The following is a 26,065-nucleotide window of genomic DNA, read 5'->3' as shown; positions in this document are numbered from 1 at the left end:
TTACAGACGCAGTGCTAAGCTAAGGCGATTTTTAGCTTTCCCTTTAAAATAGAGGCCAGCACTAAATTGAAACTTGATGCAATTTAGCAGCCTCGTTTTTCTTAAATGGGAAGAGACTTCTAAGAGCATTTGGAACAAGAATATTCCTGTCATAATTGTCACCTTTGCCCCCTTTTGAGCAACATGTGTGCACGTCAAAAGACTGTCTTTGCCCCGAGCAGACAACATTGAAATGTAGTGTATATACGGACGTGGATGACGCTTAACGTGGAATTATAACAAAAAGGGGAATACAATGAAAGCCTTCAAAAAGGTCATGCGCAGTTCTTGGATTTCAGGGACGCCTGGCCGCGTCCTCACAAAAAGAGGCAGTTCAGGCCTACTAAGGGAAGACTGCCGCCCTCTCCCGTCACACATGCGCAGTAGCGCGGCCCGCCGCCTGCCGGTGAAGCCGGACTAAGTGCGCACGCGTAGGCCTCTCCGCTCCGGGCCAGGGCCGCCCCTTCTCAGGCGGGGATCCGCGGTCAGCTAGTCGACGAGCCCCGGAGGCCGGCCCGGCTCCTCCTGCTGCAGCTCCGCGCCGGCTCCACCCGGAGGGCCTTTGCGCGCACGCGGGGTCCATTGCCCACCTCCGGGTCCGGGCACCCGCATTAGCCGGTATCGCGCCGCCTCGGCAGCCGCTCTGGCCCTACAGACTCCTCCACCCCTGCAGCCTGTTTCGGCCCGCCAGCCACGGTGACAGGGCTGCCGCACCGCTTCGCCCTCCCTCCAGACCGCGGAGCGGGAGTAACCCCGCCAGCAACCCCCTCCCGCAGCTCTCCCGCCTGCAAACTCCCCCACCCCTCCGGTTACCCGGGGTCGGGACCCGTGTCCGCATCCCTGGCCTGTCCTTAGAGTAGTCCCCGCCCCCGCTAGCAGGCCTCCCCACCCAGCATTCCCCCCTCCCTCTAGCAGCGCCCCCTCCCCTGTAGCAGTCTCCGCGCCCCTCTAGAACCGTCCTCCCCCAGCCCCAGCAGCTCCCCTGCCCCGCGGCCGCCACCAGCCGGGACCCGGACCCGCACCCACCCCTAGCCTTCGCTAGGGGCTGTCGGGCCGGGAGAAGAGGAGGAGCGCTGCGTGCCTCCACCCTGCGCACCCCTGGCCCGGCACGGCAGCGAGATGAGCTTCTTCGGCTTCGGACAGAGTGTGGAGGTTGAGATCCTGCTGAACGATGCAGAGAGTCGGAAGCGGGCCGAGCACAAGACGGAGGACGGCAAAAAGGAGAAGTATTTCCTCTTCTACGACGGGGAGACCGTCTCCGGGAAGGTGAGCCTGGCGCTCAAGAACCCCAACAAGCGGTTGGAGCACCAGGGCATCAAGATCGAGTTCATCGGGCAGATAGGTGAGTGTGGCCCCCACTTGGGAGGCTAGGCTGGAGCGCTGAACCCCGAGGGCGAGGGCGAGGGCCAGGAGGGGGCTCTGGCCAGGCTCGGCACAGGCCTGTCAGACTTCTTGCCAGCCGCGTGCAGAGGCCTGGGTTCTTCAGGATTCGCCGGTGGGAACCCCTCTGCGCTACTCCGACCTGCCAAAACTGACTGGGCACCGCGGTGGACTGGGTATGGCTGAGGAAGTGAGGGCGGGTCCCACGGTACCTGTCGGGACAGGCACTTGGCCCGGGTCTGCCCCAGTAGTCTTTTGGATGTGCTGCTACACTCTGCTTTTCCGGTGTGGCCATTGCCTGCAGGTGGGTGTGACGGGGGACACCTCTCTTCTAACTCTGGCGTCCCCATCACCAGGTACCTACCGCTGTCACACCCTAAGTTAAGCCCATTCTCTCTGCCTTTCTTATGCCTGCATCCACCCCGTCTTTCTTTTCAGATGTAGGTGGGGGAGACACTGCCCACCAGTCTCATCTGTCTCTTCTTAGCTCTGAACAGCCTACGTTATACATGTTTGAGAAGACTTGTAATCTTCAGCCTCACCCTTAACTGCCCACCTGGCCTTGTTTTTAACTTCTTTATTAGAATGCTAGTTTCCAATGGACTAATACTCTCCTTGAGGACAAAGAAATGATAACAAAACCACAATTAAGCCATCTAAATTTCTTGATACTCTAATAGTCTTCAAGCATGATTATTAATCATTGGAACCAGAAAGTAAAAAACAGTAACTGTAGAGATTTGGGGAGCTGCCAGTCAGAACTGGGTGGTCTCAGTTCAAGGACTCTTTGGAGTTGTGTTTATTAAAGGCCTCAGGTATTGCTGAAATAAATTGGTCAGGAGCAGAGTCACAGTACATGTCCCCTGGCTGAAACACCTCTAGCTTCTGAGAATCCATGCCCTATACCACACACCACATGTCAGTGTTTCGAGGTCCTTGCTGGGGAACCCTGTTAAATACTATTTCTCACATCTGGAGAGTTCAGCAAAAAATTTGTGACCCACCTTTTACAGAGGCAAATGGAGGAGGCCCAGGAGTAGAGCCCCATGTCCTAGCTCTGCAGTCTAGCCTGGAACATTTTGCCTGTGGGACTTAAGAAAATGAAAATGAGGGCTGAAGACTGGCAGATCCTATAGGAATTGTTGTTACTTTGAAAGCCAGAGTGTGAGAAGCCTTTCATTGCACCAGGCAAGGGGCTGCAGAATGAATCCCAAGCCCTCTGCTTTCCTGCATTCTAGCTTAGATAGGGTGGGTGGCAGATCTTCTCAACAGCACGGTGGACATTTGGGGGCTGGTAATTCTTTGTTGTCCTAGTATGTTTAGCTGTATCCCTGGGCTCTGAACCATCTAGATACCAGTAGCATCCCCCAGTTGTAACCACCGAAAATGTCTCCAGACAGCGCCAAGTGTCCCTTGAAGGGTAAAAATCACTCCTGGTAAAGAGCCACTGGGTTGATGGGATGAATCCAAAGCATTTTAAATGCCAGCCATAATAGATGATAATCGAGAAGTCTTTGTCTACTTAGAATTGTTTTTTTCTAGTAGTTTTAAAGTTATTGCATGGATTCTTATGCTCCAAAACAAAGTGTGGATGGACATGTTCAGTCTATGCCATCTCTCCCAGGTGATGCCGCAACAGTAAAGGAAAGATAACCTAGAGTGCCCCCACCTCAGAAAACGTGCAATTAGCTGTTCCATGAAGAATGGTATAAAAAACTCTCTCTGAGTAGGCTGCCTTCTGTACCTGCCTGGTTGGTTTTGACTCCTTGAATCCTAGGACCTTGTCCCTGCTGAGTTTTCTCACCCTTTTGTTTCTTCCACTGGTAACTCTTTCTGGGTGCTGACTACTCTGGGCTGAGTTGGCCTTGTGATATAGGGAAGCCCGCTCCTCTTCGAACCTCAGCTTTCACACCTTTAAGCAGGAAGAAATAAAATCATCTTGTGAGAGGTGGAACAAGTCAAGGAATCATGCTTCAAGCCCCCACAGAGGATTCCTTTATACAGATTGAAGTACCAAAGGCAGTGATGTTTCCATTTCACAAATGCAAATTGCAGCCTGGTAAATGACCAGCTGTTAGCCATTGTTTTTTGGCCTTTATGCTCCCCCAAAATAAGATTGGCATGCTTATTTAATAAAGGGTGTCAACCCTTTGCTTAAAGCTCTGGCTTTAGCCACGTGAACAGTCATACCTGGTGTTGCGTTTAGAGCAATCCAACTGCGAAGCTTAAAGTATATAGTTCACTCTCAATTATCCTACAAGGGAGTAGTAATAAATACTACAGAATAATGGACCATGTGTTTCTCATGATTTGGCTCTAGAACGTACTTCTTGATTAAGAAAAAGTTATCAGAATGAACTTTCAAGCTATGTGTGAACTACACTGATGTAAGGAGTCTGTGTTCCTATGATATATGCATTGTAAAGATGCTCCAGCCTATGTGAGGGCCACGATGTGATTCCTCTTAGCCTCTCATGTGCCTCCTGTTCCATCCCCTAGTTCCCCCAAAGAAGCAGGGCATGAAGCATTTATGTCCTACACCCAAGATGATCTCTGTGAGCCAAGCTGGGCAGCAGAGCGAGGCTAGCGGGTAACCAAGTTGCAGTTCTGTGGTTTTCTCCTTCATTGCATTCTTTGACTGTGCATGAGGTAACCTGAAGATCAGAAGTTGTGGAACTTCCTCCAAGTTCTGAGGTCTGACTATTCAGCTAATGTATGGGGGTTAGAAAGTTGATATCATTGCCGCTTTCCTCCTTCCTCAGTGATTCCTGTTTTAACTCAAGAAAATCTTACTTTTTGTAACCCATAATCTCTTGTGATAGGTTCTTTCTCTTTTTTTTCCTTCCTCTTTCCCTCCCTTCCTGCATGGGCTTTATTAAAGATGAAGTAGGGAAGAATTGTCTGGCTTAAGAATGAAGTGGTTTATATAATTAACATTTTGTATCTTAATGATTAATTTCTTTTTTCTCTTGATGGGTGTATACTAGTCCCATCTAACACCAACTTTGCCAGGGTGCAGGAAGGATTAGAGATGATTGTCAATTTCCCTTTCTTCATTAAGCTTTATACATCAAGAAGTCTCCAGAGGTTAGAACTTTAAGCGCCATCACCTGTGCAAAATGTTTCTGCATTTGCTTGAGGTTAACCGCCCCTTGCAGGCTACTTGTCTGCCTCCCCACGTTGTCTTACAAATATCTGCTCTGGGAATGCAAATAACCAGGTGAAAATGATTTGGAAGGAATTCCACACAGCAGCATTCTGTGAAGGAACAGTTGTTTGGTTTTCTGTTGCGTTGGATTACTTTGGACTCAGTTCCTAATAGTGGCCCAGATGCAGTTAAGAAAAGGTCCTCCTTAGACCTTGTTTTTGGAGATAGACAGGGAGAGGTGTAATTTCTGTTCTCTGGCCCTTTGCATTTTATAACTTCCATCTACTGCTTTTATTACTTCTGTTTGTACTAAAGCCTAACTGGCCTTCCTGACTTTGCTTCCCTGTTCTTTCAGCCCATATTCTAGAAGGGGAACTTTCTGAATGGCAGCCCTGTTCTTAAAATTCTCCCCATTGATGCTGTATTGATTAAAGAGATAAAGTATAGGGCGGGCCGCGGTGGCTCAGCGGGCAAAGTGCTTGCCTGCTATGCCGGAGGACCTCGGTTCGATTCCCGGCCCCAGCCCATGTAACAAAAACGGAGAAACAGAATACAATAAAACAAGAAAATGTTTCCCTTTCTTCCTTCTATCCTTCCTTCCTTCTCTCTGTCTTTAAAAAAAAAAAAAAAAAGAGATAAAGTATAAATGTAGCGTCCAAACCTTAAGCTGGCCACTGCTTCCCTTGCCAGTCTCATTTCTCCCTAACCCTTCATCTTCACTATGTGAGGCTTCCGAAAATATTGTGTTCTTTCTAGAATCTGTACTTGCTAATTGTACATGCACATCATTCTGCAAGTTCTGATGGTCTACCCAATTTGTACTCATTCTTGAAAGATCAGAAAATTTCACAGCCATCAGAGAGCCTTCCTGGATTCCCTGGGTAGAATTGAGGACTTCCTCCATTCCTCTGAGGGGCTACATTTCTGCCTTCTTTGGAACAGGATTGCATCAGGTCCTGACGTTTTTGTATACATATGTGTTGCCCTCACTAAGTAATGAATGCTCAAAAGCCAGGGCCTGTCTTCTGTCCATCACTGTACCCAGGGCCTGTCTTCTGCCCATCACTACATCAGGGGCCTGTCTTCACTCCATCACTGTACTCAGAGTCTCCCTTCTGTCTGTCGCTGCACCCAGGGCCTGTCTTCACTCCATCACTGCACCCAGGGCCTGTCTTCACTCCATCACTGCAGCCAGGGCCTGTCTTCACTCCATCACTGCAGCCAGGGCCTGTCTTTTTTTTTTACATGGGCAGGCACTGGTAATCGAACCTGGGTCCTCTGGCATGGCAGGCAAGCATTCTTGCGTGCTGAGCCACCGTGGCCCGCCCCAGGCCTGTCTTTTATCCATCACTGCACCCAGGGCCTGTCTTCCATCCATCACAGCACCCAGGGCCTGTCTTCACTCTATCACTGCAGCCAAGGCCTGCCTTCCATCCATCACAGCACCCAGGGCGTGTCTTCCATCCACCACTATTTCCCTATCCCTAATCTCAGTGCTTCATACATGAGAGGTGTCCAGTAAACCTACAAATTAATGACAGTGTCCTCTGGATATTTCTCCTGTCTCTTAGATATACCACAGTTATCTGAATGAAAAAAGGGAGTCTACAGGTGTTTGATCATTACCCTTTGGTTGAGGTGCATGTGGTTTTGAGGTGGGGGCAGTGGGGGAGTTGGGTGTAGTGGATAAGTGGGGTGCATTGAATGTCCTGGGCAGAGTTGGAGTGTCAGATGGAGTTGGTTGGCTGGGCTTAGTGGATGAACCAGGTTCAGTGTGGGGGCCCAGCGTGGTTGGGTGGGCTGAGTGCGGTGGGTGAACTGGGCGTGTCTTATGGTCGATTCAGCCTCACTTGGCCCACTGAGAACTCAGGTGGCTCTACCTGGCTGCCGTGCCTGTCCCCTTCCTGTCCCAGGTGCCCGCTCCTCTGGGAAACTGGGGTAAGGCCACTTTCAAACTGAAGCCAGTCTCACTACTTTGGCATTTCTTATCACTCTTTATACCACCCATAATAGATGACAATCATAGATGTCCTTGCCTACTTAGAATTGTTTTTTTCAAGTTTAGGCTGTTCTCTCCCTGCTAATAAGACAAAAGGAACTGTCAAACCTGTGGTTCACCTGGCTCTACTTTGACTGCTTAGATGTTCCATTTGAATGGTGCCTGCTGAGAGCATAAGGTCCTGTCTCTCCACTGCGGCCTGTATGTGTTCTGTCCTCAGTGGGTGTGTAAGCCCTGTCAAGACCCCCTGCAGCAGCACCTCTGATGGCCCAGTTCATGCTCCTACAATGCCAGGCATCTCCTTTGTCTATCCCAGGGCCAGCAGTCTAAGCCAGGGCAACCTGGCAGGTGGTGGCCCTCATTCTTAGAAAGATGCCATATAATATAGAAGGGTGCAGGGTTGCTGAGGGGAGTAGTGTATGTTAGAGGAAGGAGAGGCCGTTTTCCAGCTGGGACCACTCAGGGAACGTTAATGGAGGATGTGAGGCTGAACTGGCTGCAGTGGGAGCAGATGGGTTTAAATAAACCAGACATCATGTGAAGGTCAAACTTGAGTGGAGGGCAGACACATACTCCCAATTCAAATAGATTAAAGCTTTTAAAGATGATACTACCCGGAGGCATTTGAACCCATCAGAATCAATCAGGACTGTGTTTCAAAAACTCCATAGGTTTCCTGAGTTTTAATCCGTCAGCCCTTGAAATGCTAAGTTGTAGGCACATGGAGAGAAAGCCCTGAAGTCCTGTGGCCCTGCCATATTTGCTGTGATCCAGGAGTTCTGAGCACCGTATGGCAAGCAGAAATATCAACTTGGTTGCCAGCCAGCAAACGGTAGTTGGGAAAACTAAGACAAAGGGGCAAGGAGGCTCTTTGAAGGGTTTTGCCCTTGCTGGCCCTTGTCTCTTCCTTGCTCAGCTTGAAGCCTGGGCTAAATGTGGTCTTGGGTATCCTGTAGTACATCTCGAGTATCTTTGACATCTTACCTGTCATTGATGGGATGACTCTGTGATTCAAAGCTGGCTGAATTTCCTTCCAAAGTAGCAAATGCCCTTCTTAGCCATTGGTGGCAAGCTTCATCATGAAAACATCCTGAGTACAAAATCATTCCCTCCTACTGGACTAAGAAGGAAGTTAGAGACAGGGAAGTTACCTTAAGGAGAGCCTTGTTCAGTCACTGCCTCTACTTGGAAATGTTTGGTCTTGAGGCTCTGGTGGCTGGGAAGAACTGGGGAGTGATTTGAAGTAGCATCCTTTGGGATGAAATGAGGCAGTTTGCAGTCTCCTTAGGGCACAGACCTCTTGCTAGAGCAGCCTTGGATTTTTAAATTGTGAGAAGAAACAAAACTTTTTGGCAAATAGCTGCTATTTCTGCCCCTTTGCCCTGAAGTATTTGCAAGAGCATGCATGTGCCTCATAAGTTATAGATTAAAAAACCAAATTCAGCCCCACTTAGACCACACACTTGCCACTTTTCTAAGATGCTTGAGGCAGGAGGTGATGCTAGTATGCACCCAGGCAGAAAAGCGCTGGGGAGAACGTGATGCTACTACAATGTAGAAAAGTCTTTGCCTGCCAAAGGTCCCCAGCCACCAGCCAGCTAAGTTCCCCTGCCGGACCTAGCAAAGTGGCTCTGGGCTGTTGCTAGGCTCCTTTAGTGCTGACAGCCATGGCGTGCTCTGATCTTCTCTCTTCTGGTGATCTCTTATGTTGCCTGTGGGCTGTGATCAGATTTGTGTATTTTTCCATTCTTCTCTTGGCCCTGGGGTTTCATGGATGTTGAGGCCTCCCTCTACCTGCCTCTGTCCCCTGGAGCCATAGCCAGAAGCCAGCAAAGTACAGGACCAGCTTTGTCTCCACAGATTAGCACTGTTGACAAGGCTGGAGTGGCAGGAGGCCAGCCAGAGCAAGTGGAGGAGCCCCCACCACCGGCCAGCCCTGGCCCTACTATACCACGCCCCTACAAGCCCTTCTACTGGGGAACATGATGCCTGGAATTTAAAACGAGCAGTGAGGCCTGTAGCTTTCCCTGTGCAAGACCCCCTGATTGAGTATTATCTCTCATTTAACTGCTTTGTGGCTTATTATTCACTGCCCAGAATACTGCCCCTCCTGAAACCCCTTAGCCTTTGGGAGAGAAGGTAGATTGTCTATGTTACAAGATCCATCAAAGTGTGATGACTTAAGAAAGTCAGTAGCAAGCCATAACCACAGAATACACTGTGAAGTCATACAGAAGAGGCATCTGCTGGTTTAGAATTCAGTCATCTGCCCAGCTGTCCCATTCATGAGTGTGGACATACTCCTGTCGGGGTTGATTCTGCACTCAGCCTGGAAAAGCACCACTTGGGACCATCTTGCTCCTTCTGGGAATAGGTCTTCCCATAGGGCAGGGCTGAACACTGAGTCAGCTCTGGGGAGCCAAGAGATCTGGTTTTCTGAGCCTCATGCTGTCATGAGCAAATGCCTCTCCCCTATGGCCCCCAAAGCTCCTGTCATCCCTAAGCGAATGCCCCTGTACTCTGGAGAGGGCAAGAACCAGGCTGAGTGGGGCTCTTGACTCAGAGGCTCTCCTTTAGACCCGTTTCCTTCTCCCCAAGCAGAACATGGTGGAGGTCACCATGCGCTCTGCCTGCCCTTTTCTCCACCTGCCCTTTTTCCTGGATGATCTGCCCCACTGTGGGTGGCAGTGAGCACAAGGCCTACCTAGAGACACCCAAGGGTTTGGGAGTTTGAGCTGTTACAGTCAGTCACAGAACCACCATGAGATATTCACCAGTGCAGTGCCTGAAATTAGGGGTGTAGCCAAGAAGCTGGGGGTATAGGCCTGAGCAGTCCAAAATAGAATAAAAGGCCAAATATGTAAGCGGAACTCATACTTAAATAACAGAATGCAAAAAAGCATGACATACTAGACACATGGGTGGTATGAGTTTAGAATGAAGAAATACCAGAACTATTTCCAGAAGAACATGAATTGAGAGCAGTGCTTCTCAGTGCTTCTCAAAGTGTGGCCCATGAGCCAGCAGCATCAATATCCCTGGGAGCTGATTAGAAATGCAATTCCTTGGTAACCCAGACCCATTGAATCAAAAACACCAAGAGAGGGACCAGCAAGGTGGGGCTTAACAAGCCCTCAGGGGCCCCCCGAAGCTGCTAAGGTCTGAGATGCGCTGATTTAGAGGAAGGGAGTAACCTTAAAACTTTTATATCAGATTAGCCACTACATCCAAATGCTGGCAGTTAATACGGGTTGAGTATTTAGGCCGACTAGGTACTGTTCTAAGCCTTTTCCTGCAAGTCCGCCTTTAATCCTCATAAAACTTGATGAAGTGGGGTGTGTTGTTTCCCCCAGCACACCAGGTTGCAGGATTGGACCTTTAGGAGGGGATCTGCACCAGTCGCAGCTCAGTGTCTTGGATTTCTTATCTGTGAAGTTGAGTGATAAGGCCTGGCTGGGTATCTCACAAGGTTATCGTAAGGATGACATGATTAAATAACTACAAATATACTTTCAGAAGTTAGAGATGTTAAATAAAATAGTGGTGGTGTTTTTGATCTTGGTGCCCCTGATATATCCTTTACTAAGGCACTGTTCTGCTTTCCCGAAGAAGGATTTTGTGAGGTTCTTTCTATGCTACAGGATTTCAACACAGAACACAGCAGTGTTTGGAAAGGGGACTAGTATGGAAACCACTGTATGGGGAGAAGGGTGGGGAACGGTGTCAGGAGAAGAGAGGGAGCCCAACGTCAAGGCAAGAAGGGGTCTGTTCTGGGGGAGGTCCCTTCCATTGGGTAGAGACAGCGGTAGCTGCAGTATTTCTGAAGAGTGGGAAGACCCTCTCTGGGCTCTGTGCACACTGCCAGGGCTTGATGGAGGAGGGCGGCGCTCTCTCTCCAGAACTCTACTACGACCGCGGGAACCACCATGAGTTTGTGTCCCTGGTGAAGGACTTGGCGCGGCCCGGAGAGATCACCCAGTCGCAGGCCTTTGACTTTGAGTTCACCCACGTGGAGAAACCGTATGAGTCCTACACGGGGCAGAATGTGAAGCTACGGTAAGTTGTGCCCACCCCCAACCTTTCCCCCCGGGACCCACCAGTGCTGTGGGAGCACCCATGGCGGTCCTCACGGCTGGGCAGTGTTTATTTGGGTGCTGGTGCAGCAGGCAGAAGAAACAGAGTTGAGGCCAGTGGGGTGCTGGTAAATGTTTAACTACTGGCCCTCAGGCAGGAAAAAACCCTGGTTTGTTGCATTTGTCAGTTTCCATTGTGTGAATATTCCTACCATGACCTGTTTCAAGCTACCATTGTGAAGGCAGAGTGGAGTCCCCAGAAGTAAATACCCACTAGAACTTAAAAATCCTAAAATGAAGCAAAGCAATTAGGAAGTAATGAATTTTGAGTGTTACCCTAAATTTGAATATAATTGATTTAACTAAGTTTACATCATTTAATTGTAAATAACTGTGTATGTAACAGCTGGCTCAGCAGGGCGCAACTTGCCAGAGGGGTCCCATGCTCAGTACAGACTGCCACACACATAGCCTGGCAGTGTGGTATTGGGCAGGTGTCACATATTCCGTAACTCAGCTTCCTCCTGTGAAAAATGGGTAACAGATTTGGGTCCTAAATCTAGACTTGTCCTCTCCATCTCTTGGGGGTGATGGGAAAAGAAAACACCATGCAATGCGACATGTTCTATAACACATTATAAGTAAATGGGAATTACTTCTATTGTTCCTGACTTGGAAAGCCTGCTGGATACCTGGTCTCCCAAGAGCAACACATCTCACCGCACGAAGGCCTGGGTTTAGGATTGCCTATGCACGCCTGCACCCCTTTCCCTCTCCCTTCTGTCTTCTGACCTCCCTTCTTTAATCAGAAGACATTTTGTGGACTCCTTTTTAAGTCTTTGCAGGGAAGCCTCAGGGCTGGCATGTTCCCCACTAAAGACAGTGTTTTGAAATTGGATTCAGAGAAGGCAACAACAGTGAGTTTGCGGTGGGGTTTATTATTTAATTTTGTTTGTTGCAATAGATTTTTCTTTGGTGTTTTTATGTCAGAAGGAGAGGCATTGCAGTCCCAATTAGATGAGGATTGCAGGATTTGTGTTGAGAAAGAGGAGGTGAAGAAGTGAAAATTAGTTTGGCACAGTTTTTAGAAGATGGAAATTCCAATTTAAGAGCTTGTATTGTGCTTTCCAGATAGAAAACATGAGAAGAGGGTTCTAGATTTTTTTCCTTTGCTTTTAGTCGGGGGGTGGGGGGCAGTTCTTCAGGAAGATTGATTTAGAGTCCATGTATAGCATTTGATGGATGGGAAGCATGTGAAGACAACAGCGGGAAGGCTTCTCCGAGGCCCCAGTAGTTTTATGTGGGAGGACACAATGGGAGCAGGCAGAAGGTGGGACAGACACCCACAGAATTCACCAGAGATGCCAGAGAGGAGACGAAGGCACAGGGCTTGCAGGCAGAAAAGTCACCTAATTCTAGAGCTGAATTAGAAATGCTGACAAAATACAGAGGTAGAAAAGTACACCGGATAATTGGAAATGCAAGACTGGAGAGCAGGACAGAGGGAAAATTTTGGAGGGGTCCACTGGGCACATCTGCTCAGAGGCCATAACTAGGCTTTTCAAGGGGAGCCCAGGGAAAGGAGAGCCCAGGACCTGCAGAGGACAGAGGAAGTGGGAGGAGAGTCAAGGCAAGCCCTGGGAACTAGCAGGATGAGCTTTACATTTCTAATGCAGAACAAGACTGCTGGATTTGGTAGCAAGGAAGCTATGTGTTATCTTCGGAAGAGCAGTTTCTGTTGGGGGGGGCAGAAACAAGGGGTCAAAATCAGCAGGTGGGGAGAGGGGCACAGGGCCTCTCTAGGGAAGGTTGGGCTTAAGGCAGTCAGACCAGGAGGGCAGCAAGCCCCAAGATCAGTTTGGGACTTTTGCAAGCTCAAAGGAAGGAGCCTTTAGCTAGAGAGAGACTGAACATGTTGAGAAGATATGAGAGATTGAAGGACTGAGGTGGTTCTCACCAGGGCTTCCACAGCTTTAAAAAATGCTGATGCCCGAGCCCTCTCCAGAACCATTGACAGGTGTGCCTGGGAATCAGGATTTCTCAGGCATCCCCACGCAATCCTCATGTCCTCCAGGCTGAGAATTGTGTGCTGGGCAGAGGAAAAGAAAAGGTCTTGAGAAACAGAGGCCAGTATATGTTAAGAAACCACATGAGGCAGGGACAGGAGACCATTATCATCTTGACGAGGGTGGCTTTTGCCTCCTAGGTACAGGGGAACGAGGTGTTGTCTTCAACAGAGACTGAGGCTGTGGTTTGGGAGCCTGAACAATTAGAAGAGGTGTTTAGAACAAATGCCCCGGTGACCATGACGGGAGAGTTACTGAGAGGAATGAAGGGGCTATACCATGAAGCAGCCAGCGCCACACAGATGGTGGTAGCCTGAATGTGGAGTTGATTCAGTTAGCATATTTTTATAACTTTCTCTAGTAATGCTTGACAGTTGGTAGGGATTATCCAAGTTGTATTTAGATTAAAAAAAAAAAAAAGATCATTAAATGGGTGTTTTCCCCCTGGTTGGACATTAGTACAGAGTTAAGTCGAGGAGACATAGATGCTGGGAAGGCAACATGGGATTGATAGCCACAGAGACCAGGCTCAGTAGGCAGCCTTTGGAGGCTGTATCTCTCTGTCTTCTTTCCTACTTGTCCCCTTCCCCAAGTATCCAGGGCTCATCCAGAGACTTTTCTTTGTTTTTCACACAAACCAGGACCTTTCACCCCTCTGATGCTTTATACATAAGGTTTGCTTTGCCCGGAGTGCTCTTTTCCGTGTGTGCTATTTTTTTTGCTTATATGCTCATCCCCTCAGGTGAACTGTATGTTCCCAAGAAACTGTGTATTGTTCATCCCACGCCCATCACAGTCCTTGGCTCAGGAAATGTTTGTGGAATGAATAGCAGATTTCATTTCTCCATTCCCTATTCTTCTCTTTTAAGTTCGGGGGACTTGGGAAATGCTTGTGGATTGAATAATTATTAAATGAATGGATGCACAAAGATGAGTAGGAGACAGAACCCTGAACTCGAACAGCTAGGAGCTAGTTGAAGAAATGAAGCCTGTGCATGGTGCACATTAAATGTAATAAGTGCCAGGGTAGAATTCTTAAGGCATCGATTCAAGAAGGGATTTGGAGGACAAGTCTTTGAAATCCTTGGAGCAGTAACCATACTGTTCTGTGCATAAGTGCATGCACACACTTTTTCCAAGAGAAGGGTGTTTAGAGGTGAACTCTCAGGGGAGGGTGGGGTTCTCTGAGCTGGCTGAGTCTCTGCCATCTCTGATCAGCATCTGAAGATGGGAGTGTGCTCATGCTGGGTCTACCTCCTATAGGTATTTCCTTCGTGCCACCATCAGCCGCCGCCTCAACGACGTTGTCAAAGAGATGGACATTGTAGTTCACACGCTCAGCACGTATCCAGAGCTGAACTCCTCCATCAAGATGGAGGTCGGGATCGAGGACTGTCTTCACATTGAGTTTGAGTACAATAAATCCAAGTAAGTATCCTGGGCCCCATAGTTGCGGGACAGTTATTTAGGGAGGTTAAGATAGGACTCCATCAGAATGCAAAGTAACTCAGCTCGTCATGGTGACTTGCCATGAGGGGAAAGACGCTGAAGTAATAGAGTGGGTATATGTGCTGGGCTGGCTAAAGCAAGATTGGCCAGGAAATAAAACTTCCTGTTACTGAAACTGTACTAAATAAGAAGGTATATTTAATTTAACTGTCCTGTGATGTCTTTCAAAGTCAAGCTAAACTAACTGTAAGGTTATTTGTTTTGGATTCTAGGTCCACTTATTTCCTTCTACTAATGAGAATAATGTCAAGAATATCATTCTCCTCTTTTATCAGTTGTTTCCTATATACAAAGGAAATCAAAGTAAGGAAACCAGCTTTTTTGGTTGCACCTTCCTAAATTAAAATGGTTGTAGCAAAGAATATCTGATGTATTTTTATCCTGGTCTAAAATAACTTTCTTTGTTTTAACTGTCAAGCTGGGAAGCTATGTATGTTTTAAACTGTGTTTACTATTAAAATGTTAAACTCTTTCTTAACTGCTTGTATCATCATAAAACTCACTGACAGTCAAAAGGGGACCACGAGCATCTTTATTGCAAATGCAGTGCATTCTGAAAATGTTTGAAAATCAAGTATCCAAAAGGAAAAGGAACATTCTGTTCAGAGAGAGCTAAAACCTATCATAAAACCTCCAAGTAGGGTTCATTCTGTGCCACCACCCTCGGGCCCCATGGCATCCAGAGGCTCAGGAGGTGTTGAGCTGCTGGTTCCCTTTGAGAACAGATTTTTTTAAAGCCTGAAACATACTTGGTACCTAGGGAGGGGTGAAGGAAAAGGGGTATTTTTTTGCTGCCCCCATGACCTGATGTCCACTGACCACAGCAACCAGAGCACCCCTACTGGGCCTCCTTTCCTTGACCTGCCCCCAAGATGGACCTGTGGGGTCAAGAGCGAGGTAAGCCTAGGCCTGTGTAAATGAACAGACCTCACACCCCTTCCTCCTCATAGAACCTGGGCTTTATCTTCACAGAACCCAGTGGTCCCTCAATGCCTGCCCACATGAAGAAGGCACTGGCCCACATGCAGTGCCTCCTTGTAAGAGCTCACAGCAGTCTTACTATTTGGTATATAAGAGCCCTTCTAAAGGTTTGTATGTAATGTGCAGTCTGTTCTGCAAGCTTCGAACTGCATCCTAAACCCTGACCTGGCCTTGAGGAACATATGCTGCATGAAAGTGTATGACTTGTACAGTGGAATGGAATAGACTCCAACTGGGAGCCAGGCCTCTGCTCTTACACCCAGAGACCGGGTTAAGGTCAGCAGGGTCTGAGTATGTTTGTACCTAGGGTTTCTCATGTGAAAAGTGAGGGGCTTAAACTGGGCTGGTGGGCTTCAGACACAGGAGCTGCCATGGAAAGGATGGCATGAAGGAAACACCAGGGGCAGGCTCCCAGACCAACACCCACCTTCAAACCAGAGCAGCTGTTTTACCTCCCTTTGATATTTATGCTTCTGCATAAGACTTCATTTAGAATAAAGGAACGTTTGATTTATAAATGTGTGAAAAGCCCTAGAACCTGTGATCTCTGAGCATCCCTTCTGAAATGTATAAGTGGCCCAGGTGTTGCTTTTGTAAGTGCTCTTAAAGAATCTACTTAGAGTGTCTGCAGCCTTCCCGATTAGATGGTAAATAGAGAGGTGGTATGAAGTAGTGGGGAGAACACAGGCCTAAGACATAGGAACCCAGGTTCATATCCTGTATCCTCCCCATACCCAAATCCTGGTTCCCACTTTTCATCCTCTTTTGAGCTTCTAGCTTTGTACTAGAATAAAGTTAAATTCTGATGTCCACATGCCACACATTGCTGAACTCCAGGGTGAAAGATTTTGTTGTCCTCCTACCGTGCCTCATACAAGGCTGTGTGTATGCAGACCACCATACTAGTGGCCAGCCCAGTACTAACAGTTGGGGGGGAGATGGGGGATTGTGGATAGAAAGTGTTCTGTAGTGTAGTTGTATTCCTTACAGCTCACAGAGCAGCCACACCACTGAGCGGAGCCCAGAGGGCAGGCATTGACAGAAAGTGGTTCATTTCCCTTTTACTGCTGCCCCTGCTGGCCCCTGTGTTAGAGCAAGGCAGATAGACACTGTTTGTTGTCAGCCACCTGCACCTAGTTTCTCAAAGCCATTACCTGGAGTCTGGAGTTGGAGGGAGAAACTGGCCCCTGTGCGTATGGGGCTGGTCTTCCAGTGCCCGAGAATGTCTTAAAAAGCAGAGACAAACACAAAAGGTCTAAAAGGGAGTTAACATTCTGAGACAGGTTAGATGAGCAAACATGATCAGGTAAAGGAGCATTTATTAAAGCTGCCTTTGAGTGGATATGGAAGGCTGGAAGGACAGCAATTAATCGGATTCAAGTAAAGAATATACTGGGAAGTCATGGGTTTGTGCTGTACCTTTACCTTTAACCAACACACATGGCAGTATACCTTCTACTAAAACCAAAAAAGGAATGAATGGAAAAAGGGTCAGCCACTGTACAAACGTCTCATTTACTTAACTTTGTCCTCCCCAGATACCACTTAAAAGATGTCATCGTAGGGAAGATTTACTTCCTGCTGGTGAGAATCAAAATCAAGCACATGGAAATAGATATCATCAAGCGGGAAACAACAGGGACTGGCCCCAATGTCTACCACGAGAACGACACCATAGCCAAGTATGAGATCATGGATGGGGCACCTGTGAGAGGTGAGCTCCTGGGACCCCTACAGCTCTCAGCCATCCCCTTTCTCCCTTAGGCCCTTCTCAGAATGATGGAGAGGCTTAGAGAATTTTACTGTTGAAATAAGTAGCTTTTAACCTACACTTTCATCTCTAAATTGGAAACCGTGGATCTCACAAGAGGAAAAAGTGTATGGAACTTCAGACTCCCCCACCCCATCTTCGCCCAGTGCAGCTCTACTTTGACCTCGTTTATATACTGCACTTCTGTTCAGGATTTTGTTCCAAGAGTTACTTCTGCTAAAAAGTAAATAGTTTGAAAAAAGTACTGATTTAGCAGATACAGTTTGAACATTTTACTGTTTATTCTTTTTGACATTCTTGCTGCTTGGGAGCAAGAGAAGAATGTATGATAGTCATTTTTGTTGCACCTAGCTCTGGTGAAATGGCTCAGTCACTGATTTCATTCACCAAGCACAAGTGAGCCTCCTAGATTATACTGGCTGACACTGCCAAGTCCTGGAGGTGGTTCTGGGAATTGAATGGAGACGGTCCCCTCCCCCAATGGCACTAACATTCTACCTGGAAGAACGGAGCCAACAACCAGATGTTATTTGGAAAACCCATGTGGTTATTTGGTAGTAGCAATCATTAATGTTCCCTCTGGGTCTGTAGCCACAGATGATGATGAGTTTCTCTTTAGATTTGAAAGCACTTGGTGCCTCCAAGATGATTGCGTTTGTTCCCAGTAGTCTTCTCAAGGAAGGAGGAATGGCATAGATTTCACAGCTTGTGACACTGGGGACCTGGCAGCAGATTGATGGGTACCACCGTGCCGCCACCATGCCAGGCTCATGGGGTCTTGGACCCCAGTGCTCTCAGATGTTTCATTTTTTCCACCAGTGATGCAAATACAGCCAACTGTCATTTTTCCCACACAAATGAAATAGGGCACTGAGAGAAACAATTTGAAACAGATAATTTTAAAACCATTTATATTTAGTTTTAGACTACATAGTGGGTTTGGCCTTTCCCAGTGGAATTACTGCCCTAATTTTCCAGTTAAGCCCCAAAAGGCACAGTGTTAGAGCTGGAAGGCACCTAAAGTATTACACAGTCTGATTCTATAATTTTCCAAATTAAAAAATTAAGGTCCAGGGAAGGTAACAGACTTGCTCCAAAGTCAGGTGACTGGTTCATGGAGAACTGGGACCAGAATGAGGTTTTTCTTTTCCAGACCACAGCTCCGCCCTGTCCACCTATACTAGAGTGGGCATGCATTTGGGGGGGGAGGGGCAAATGTTAATTAGGGATGGATGAAGGGGGCTTCGAACTTGCTGGGGGAACAGTTAGCTGGGGTTTGACAGTTGCCTTCTGCAAACCTGACAACCAAGCACATTACATGTGATTGAAAAAAAAAAAGAAAGAAAAGCTTCACAGTCCCATCCCCACACTGTCCATGCCCCTGCTCGCTGTCCTCTGTGCCGGAATGCTGAGAGGACGTGCAGAGCAGCAAGGTGGAGGCAGGCTTTGCCGCAGAGGGCAGCCACCCCTCATCAGAGCCTGGGCCCTGCTCACCTGCAGGGCTCGCAGAGCCGCGTGGCAGAAGCCGGCGTCACCTTCACCCCGGCCCTCATTCCTGGTTCGCCCCTCACAGGAGAGTCCATCCCGATCCGGCTCTTCCTAGCGGGCTATGAACTGACGCCCACCATGCGGGACATCAACAAGAAGTTCTCTGTGCGCTATTACCTCAACCTGGTGCTGATTGACGAGGAGGAGCGGCGCTACTTCAAACAGCAGGTGAGGCCGGGGACACCCCTCCAGTGCTCGCGGTGCCCACGGCAAGTCAGGTGAGCATCACTTCTGCAGACCCATTAGGCAGGGGAAGAGGCTCAGGCTTTGGTTCCTCACCAAGAGGTGGAGACATCGGGCCACCCAGGTCCCACAGCAGGAGCAGCCATGCCAGCAGGAGGAGCCCTCATGCCAGGGAGGGTGGGGACGTTGCTATCTTTGATGGGAGAGAAGCAGAGGAGGTTTTTGCCCATGATTCCCGTGGAGAAGGTGGGGGGGTCTCTGGGAACCCTTTCCCCGAGCTCCCTCTCATGGTGCTCCCTCTCCTTGCCCCCACCCCCTTCTGCAGGAAGTGGTGTTGTGGCGGAAGGGTGACATCGTACGCAAGAGTATGTCCCACCAGGCAGCCATCGCCTCCCAGCGCTTCGAGGGCACAACGTCCCTGGGCGAGGCGCGGACCCCCAGCCAGCTGTCTGACAACAACAGCAGACAGTGAGGCCCCTGGGGCCAAGACACAGCTGGGCTTCCGCCCCCAGCACCCCCATCTACCAACGCAGCGGCTAGAAGGGGAGGGGGAGGAGGGTGGGACACTGTGCTGATCCGTTACTTGCAACCTGAAAAAAAATCATGTTTTTGACTTCAGTTCTTTTCTCTGAAGGACCTAAGGGGACTGGGCTGGGAGGCAGTGTCCTTGGGATTCTGTGGCTGATTAGGGGAATGGGGAAGGTTGAGGCATCTTCTGTCGAGAGCCCCTACCTGGGGAACAGAGAGCAGGCATCCTTGGCTCCAGCGTTCCCTGCTCTCTGATCCAAGATCCAAGCAGCCAGCACAGCCCTGGGCCGTGGCAGGAGGAGCAGGGCCTGCCCTGTCTATAAGCACAGGGGAACAAAGCACAATCAGGACACTGCCTCATTAGACTTTGGCGTAGTGCTTTGAGGTTTACACAAGCCCTTCCTTGGTGCTGGGACCCAGGCACCTCCCTCCTGCAGCTTCTCTAGGTTCTTATCAGTAAGGTCTGGGAACTGGAGCCAGAGAAGGGGCCTTACACTGTGAGATAGAGCTGGGCACAGGGAAACCCAGGGCAGCGTCAGCAGTGTTGAAAACAGGCTGAATCCTACCCCGGGGGAAGATGTGTGGGTGCCTGAGAACAGCCTGTTCCCTGTGGGAGACTCATCTTTCCACCCTAGGTCTGTGTCCTACCAGGCCCTGAGGGACGTGTCTGTTCCTTTATGAAGAGATCCAGCAAAGGAGCCGTCATTTCCTAAGAGGGGATTCTTGTCCCTCCTTGCTCCCCATTTATGCCCTGGAAACTGGCATGGTTTCATCCACTTGCAAATGTTTCTTCTAGTGCCCCATGCCCCTTTCCCATCTCCCTACAAGGAAGGGATGGAGATGAGGGCCTCGATAGAAGGCTCTGCTACCACATCTTCAGCAAATTACTCTGCTTTGCCAAATCATGTCCATATCTCCATGTTTTGTTTAAAAACGTATGCACCTCCTCGTGTTCTTGTTACACCAGGGAAAAGGGCTGCATTCCCTCTGGTGCACTGTGCTCTAACTGCAGGAGCAGAGGTGTGTGCTTTCCTTCCCAACCTTGTCTGAAAATGACCAGAACCACTCTCCACTTGGCCTTCCTTCCCTTATAGAAAGAACCAGCACACCCCGCTGGCCAAGAAGGACATGGTTTGGCTGTCTGAGCTCTCTATAATTTTGAAAGTTAGAAGGGTTTGTTTCTGGTCATCTTTCAGTTTAATGTGGGAAAATGGGAACTTATGCCCAGAAATCAGTGCAATCCTGGGCCTTTGGCTCCTCACAGAACAAAGCTGAGTCTGGGAGGAAAGGCATTTAGGAGACTGGGAGCAGCAGAACTGGGCAAGGTAAGATTGTTTCCCCGCCTGCCAGACCCCAAGTTCAGATGCCACATGCAGTCCCCATGGGAACAGGATCCTCCATCCAGCTGCCTTTGGATTATCAAGGCTGGGGCTTGAACGTCTGAGGGAGGCATATTCTATACTCTTTGTCTTTTCCAGAGCATGAGATCAGGCTCTGGTTGCTTCGTGTTAATAGCTAGTTCTAACTAAAAAGCATCTGTCAATTCCTCTGCCTCCCAGCTGACAACACCAATGCATTCTCCAGCATCCCTAACATCTAAGACCTCTCTTCCGGGAGAATCAGAAGACATCTGATCTTACTCTCCCCGGCGATACGCATAACCTGGTCTTCTGTTTTCTCGTACTCTATTCCCGTTCTCTACTTGTCTGTTCAACTGTGAAAGTTAGGGAAGGCCCCTTTCCCCAGTCCTGGGGGTGCATCAGTACCCAGCCAAGCAGTGCGACTTGTAAGCAAGCAGCTGCAGTGTCTACATGTTTCTTCATGTGTGATCTTTTCAAAGGCTGTATTCTTAAAGCAGAACCCAGTTTTCATGATCTGATTAAAGCAGTCCCTGTGACTTTGGAGGCAGTGTGCCCACAGTCCACCAGGCTTTGTTGTTTCTTCTGACTTACTCTGTCCAATCTCAGACAGATCCCCTGCCCTGCCCACAGCACCTCCCCGCCCCAGTGTTAGACCCCTGCTGGGTACTGATGAGCACTTTCTGAACCTACAACAAGTGCATGTCTAAGAAATGCATTAAGGTTTTAACCTTCTCTGGCAATGTGTCCTGAAAACACGGAGGGTAGAAACCACTGTTGGGCTCACATGACCCCAGGAACAGCTGATGAAGGCCAGTGGAAAGAGACAAGTTAGTTTTCTGGGTGTGGAAAGACTGAAGGTCTCAGCCCTGCCTCCTGGTATTTGCAGAGGTTGTTAACTATTAGCTATGGTCAAAGAAGACAGAAGACACCCTGCATCTTGCCAGGCAGCAAAATGAGTCATCCCGAAGGCCAGAAATCTGCAGTGGATTCTAAACTGTACCCAATGCTGTTTTGTAAGAAAAGCTTTCCAACATTGATCTTAATGTAGTTTTTTGTTTGTTTAGAAGTTGTGGATTTACAGAAAATCATGCATGAAACACAGAGTTCCCATATACCACCCTATTATTAGTACCTTGCATTGGTGTGGTAAATTTGTTACAATTGATGAAAGCATATTTTTATAACTGTACTATTAAATATAATCCATGGTTTGCCTTAGGGTTCACATTTATGTTGTGCAGTTCCATGGATTTAATTTTTATTCTAGTAACATATACAAACTAAAACTTCCCCTTGTAACTACATTCAAGTATATGCTTCAGTAATGTTACATTCAGTGTTGTGCTACCATCACCACCATCCATTACCAAAACTTTTTTATTATCCCAAATAGAAATTGTACATTTTAAGCCTAAATTACTTATTCCCTACCCACCCCGCTTCCACCCCACCCCCTGGCAATCTATATTCTAGATTCTGACTCTGAGTTTGCTTATTCTAATTATTTCCTATCAGTGAGATCATCAAAATTTGTCCTTTTGTGTCTGGCTTATTCCTCTCAAGATGACGTCTTCAGGGTTCATCCATGTTGTTGCATGAATCAGAACTTCATTCCTTTTTATAGCTGAATAATATTCCATTGTGTATTATGTACTGCATTTTGTTCATCCATTCAGTTGATGGGCACTGGGGCTGCTTTCACTTCTGAATATATACCTAGAAGTGGGATTGCAGGGTCATATGATAATTCTTTACTTTCCAAGGAACTGCCAAACTGTCTTCCACAGTGGCTGCACCACTTTACATTCCCACCAGCAATGAAGTGTTTCTGTTTCTCCACATCTTCTCCAACACTTATAATTTTGCTTTTTTAATAACAGCCATTCCAGTGGGTGTGAAATGATATCTCATTGTGGTTCTGATTTACAGTTCCCTAATGGCTACATGATGTAAAGCATCTTTTCAAGGGCTTTTTTGGCCATTTGTATATCTTCTTCGGATAAATGTCTATTCAATTATTTTGTCCATTTTTTAATTGGATTTTTCTTTTTGTTCTTGAATTGAAAGATTTCTTTCCGGATAGTAAACCTTATTGCATATGTGGTTTCTAAATACTTACTACCATTGTGTAGATTATCATTTTACTTTAATGATAAAGTTCTTTGATGCACAAAAGTTTTTAATTTTGATGCGGTCCATTCATCTATTTTTTTCATTTGTTGCCTGTACTTTGGATATAAAGCCTATGAAACACAAGGTCCTGAAAATGCTCCCCTATGTTTTCAAACTTCTAGGAGTTTGATATTTCTGGCCCTTACAATTTAGATCTAAAGATCAGGAAATGTGAGTCCTCCAACTTTGTGCTTCTTTTCAACATGGCTTTGGCTATTCAGGGCCCCTTATCATTCCTTATAAATTTGATGATTGGCTTTTCCATTTCTGCAGAGAAGGTTGTTGGAATTTTGATTGGGATTGCAGTGAATCTGTAGATGACTTTGGGTAGAATTGATATCTTAACTATATTAAGTCTTCCCAATCCATGAACATAGACTGTCTTTCCATTTATTTAGGTGTTTTTCAATTTTCTTTTAGCAATGTGTTTTTTAGTTTTTTATGCTCCAGTCTGAGAGCTGGCCTCATAAAATGAATTAGGGAGTGTTCCCTCTTCAATTTTGGGGGAGAGTTTCAGTAGAATTGGTATTAATTCTTGGAATATTTGGTGCAATTCCTCTGTCATGCCATCTGGTCTTGGGCTTTTCTTTATTAGGAAGTTTTTGGTTATTGATTCAATTTCTTTACTAGTTATTGATTTGTTGAGATTTTATATTTCTTCTTGAGTCAGTAGGTATTTGTATATTTTTCGAAATTTGTCCATTCCATCTAGGTTGTCTGGTTTGTTTGTGTACTTTTGTACATAGTATCCTCATAAAGTCCTTTTTATTTCTGTGAGGTCAGTAGCAATGCCCCTTTTCATTTCTGGTTTTCATTATTTGTGTCCTCTTTCTTCATCAGTCTTGCTAAAGGTTTGTCAATTTTATTTATCTTCTCAAAGAACCAAGTTAGTTTAATTGATTCTACTGTTGTTGTTTTTTAATTCTCTATCATTTATCTCCACGCTAATCTTTGTTGTTTCTTTCCTTCTTGCTTTGGGTTTAGTTTGCTGTTCTTGTTCTAGTTCTTTCAGTTTGAAGTTATGTTTCTGATTTGAGATCTTCTTTTTTAATGTTAGAGCTATAAATTTCTTAGAACTGCCTTTGCTGTTTTTTATATTTCATTTCCATTTTTATTTCCCTCAAGACATTTCTTAATATTGCTTTTCCCTATAACCTATTGGCTGATTAAGAATATGTCATTTAATTTCCATATATTTTTTAATTTTCCATTTCTCCCTTTTATTTCTAGCTTCATTTCATTGTAGTCAGAGAAGATACATTGTATGATTTCAGTATTTTTGCATTTATTAAGATTTGTTTTGTAACCTAAGATGTGGTCTATTCTGGAGATTTATCCATGTGCACTCAAGATGTGTTTTCCATTGTTGAGTGAAATTTTCTACATATGTCTGTGAGGTCTAGTTGGCTTAGAAGATTGTTCAAGTCCTGTATTTATTGTCTAGCTGTTCTATTATTGAAAGTGGTGTATTAAAGTCTCCTGCAACTAATGGAGAGCTGTCAATTTCTCCCTTCAAATCTGCAGTATATGCTGCTTATATTTTGGGATTCTGCTGTGAGGTGCATATATATTTATAATTGTGACATCTTGTCGAATATGACCCCTTTATCAGGATGTAACAACCGTCTTTGTACCTTGTAACAGTTTTTACCTTAAAATCTATTTTATCTGACATTAGTACACTAACTCTCTTTTGGTATATTTTCCATCCTTTTTACTTTTATATTTTTTCATGGTATATTTTCCATCCTGTTACTTTCAGCCTATTTAGTCTTTGAATTTAAGGTGAGGCTCTTGCGGATGGCATATAGTGGGGTCATGCTTTTTTTACCATTCAGCCAGTTTCTGCAGATTGGCTGTAAAATTTAATCCATTTACATTTAAAGTGACTGCTGATAATGCAGGGCTTTCTTCTGCCATTTTCCTATTTAGTCCTTATAAGTCTTACACCTTTCTTGCCCCTCTGTTCTTTCATTAATACCTTTCATATTTACTTGGTTTTCTTGTATTGCACCATTTTGAGTAACTTCTCATTTCTATAAGGATATATTTTCCCTTGTGGTTGCCATATATGGTTAAATAATTAAACCATTAATTTATGGTTAAATTTAGGGTTAAAATTTAACATCCTAAATATATAACAATCATATTTGTTTGATACCACTTTGACTTCAATAGCATACACATACACAGTTCTTACCCCTCTGTCCTCCCACCATTTTTTGTACTTGTTGCAGATTACCTTTGTTCATTGTATGTTCAAGGGCATATACTTACCATTACTTTTTATGCATTTGCATTTTTAGCACCTGTAAGTAGGAAGTGAAGTTATGTACAAAAAAAAAACATATAATACCGGCATTTATTTTGACCCAAATGGTTACCTTTACTGGAGGTCTTTATTTATATAACTTTGAGCCACTGTCTAGTGTCCTTTCCTTTCAGACTATAGAACTCCCTTTAATACTACTTGTAGTGTTGATGAAGTCCCTCAACTTTTGTTTATCTGGGAGTATCTTAATCACTCCCTAGTTTTGGAAAGAGAGTCTCACCAGATATAAAATCCTTGTTTGACAGTTGTTTTCTTTCACCACTTTTACGTATTTCAACCCACTTCCTTCTTGCCTCCCTGGTTTCTGATGAGAAATTGGTAATTAATCTATTTGGTATTCCCTTGACCATAACATGTTGCTTTTCTTCCAGTTTTCAGAACTTTATCCTTGTCATTTGCATTCAATAGTTTGACCAGTGTGTGATGAGGCCTATTTTTCTTCAAGTTTATCCTGTTTGGTGTTCTCTGAGCTTCTTGGATGTGCCTTCTGCTATGTTTGGGATGTTTTCCATCATGATTTCTTCGAATATACTTCTGACCTTTTTCTCTTTCTCCTTCTGGGACTCCGCTAATACACATATTGGTATGCCTAGTGGGCATTCCAATGGTCTCTTAGGCTATTTTTACTTTCTTTTTTTTACTTTACTTTTATTAAAAGAATTATAAAAATATAATTCTTTTACTTTCTGCTCCTCAGCCTGACACATTCCGGTTGTTCTGTCTTTGAGTCTCCTGATTCTTTTGCCAGCTGCAATCTGCTGTTGAAACCCTTCTGGGAATTTTTCATTTCAGTTTGTTTCAGTTTGCTAAAGCTGCCACAATATACTGCAATATACCAGAAATGGGTTGGCTTTTATAATTTGCATTTACTAGCTTACAAATTTACAGTTCTAAGACTATGAAAATTTACCAATTAAGGGATCATCAGTATGATACCTTCTTGGAAGACTGGCTGCTGGCACCCAGGGTTCCTCT

At 46.2% G+C, this 26,065-nt stretch overlaps 1 protein-coding gene across 1 annotated transcript; it reads left to right on the top strand.

Annotated features, from left to right (window-relative positions):
• Positions 1 to 472: 472 nt before the first annotated feature.
• Positions 473 to 24,247, top strand: VPS26B (VPS26 retromer complex component B). Its single transcript, XM_077112387.1, has 6 exons — positions 473 to 1,381; positions 10,466 to 10,622; positions 13,969 to 14,133; positions 16,734 to 16,909; positions 18,540 to 18,682; positions 19,023 to 24,247. Exons 1-6 carry the CDS (start codon positions 1,159 to 1,161, stop codon positions 19,167 to 19,169), a joined length of 1,011 nt encoding a protein of 336 aa, XP_076968502.1. The 5' UTR covers positions 473 to 1,158; the 3' UTR covers positions 19,170 to 24,247.
• Positions 24,248 to 26,065: the final 1,818 nt, after the last annotated feature.

Source organism: Tamandua tetradactyla, chromosome 8 (assembly GCF_023851605.1).
Source record: "Tamandua tetradactyla isolate mTamTet1 chromosome 8, mTamTet1.pri, whole genome shotgun sequence".
NCBI classification, from domain to species: Eukaryota; Metazoa; Chordata; class Mammalia; order Pilosa; family Myrmecophagidae; genus Tamandua; species Tamandua tetradactyla.
The sequence above is the reverse complement of the archived record's forward strand: the minus strand, read 5'-3'. Positions and strand labels throughout refer to the sequence as shown.

Coding starts and splice junctions, on each gene's coding strand:
- VPS26B (XM_077112387.1), top strand. CDS start 1,159: ATGAGCTTCTTCGGCTTCGGACAGAGTGTGGAGGTTGAGATCCTGCTG. Junction 1,382..10,465: donor CGAGTTCATCGGGCAGATAG/GTGAGTGTGGCC, acceptor CTCTCTCTCCAG/AACTCTACTACGACCGCGGG. Junction 18,683..19,022: donor GGCGCTACTTCAAACAGCAG/GTGAGGCCGGGG, acceptor CCCCTTCTGCAG/GAAGTGGTGTTGTGGCGGAA.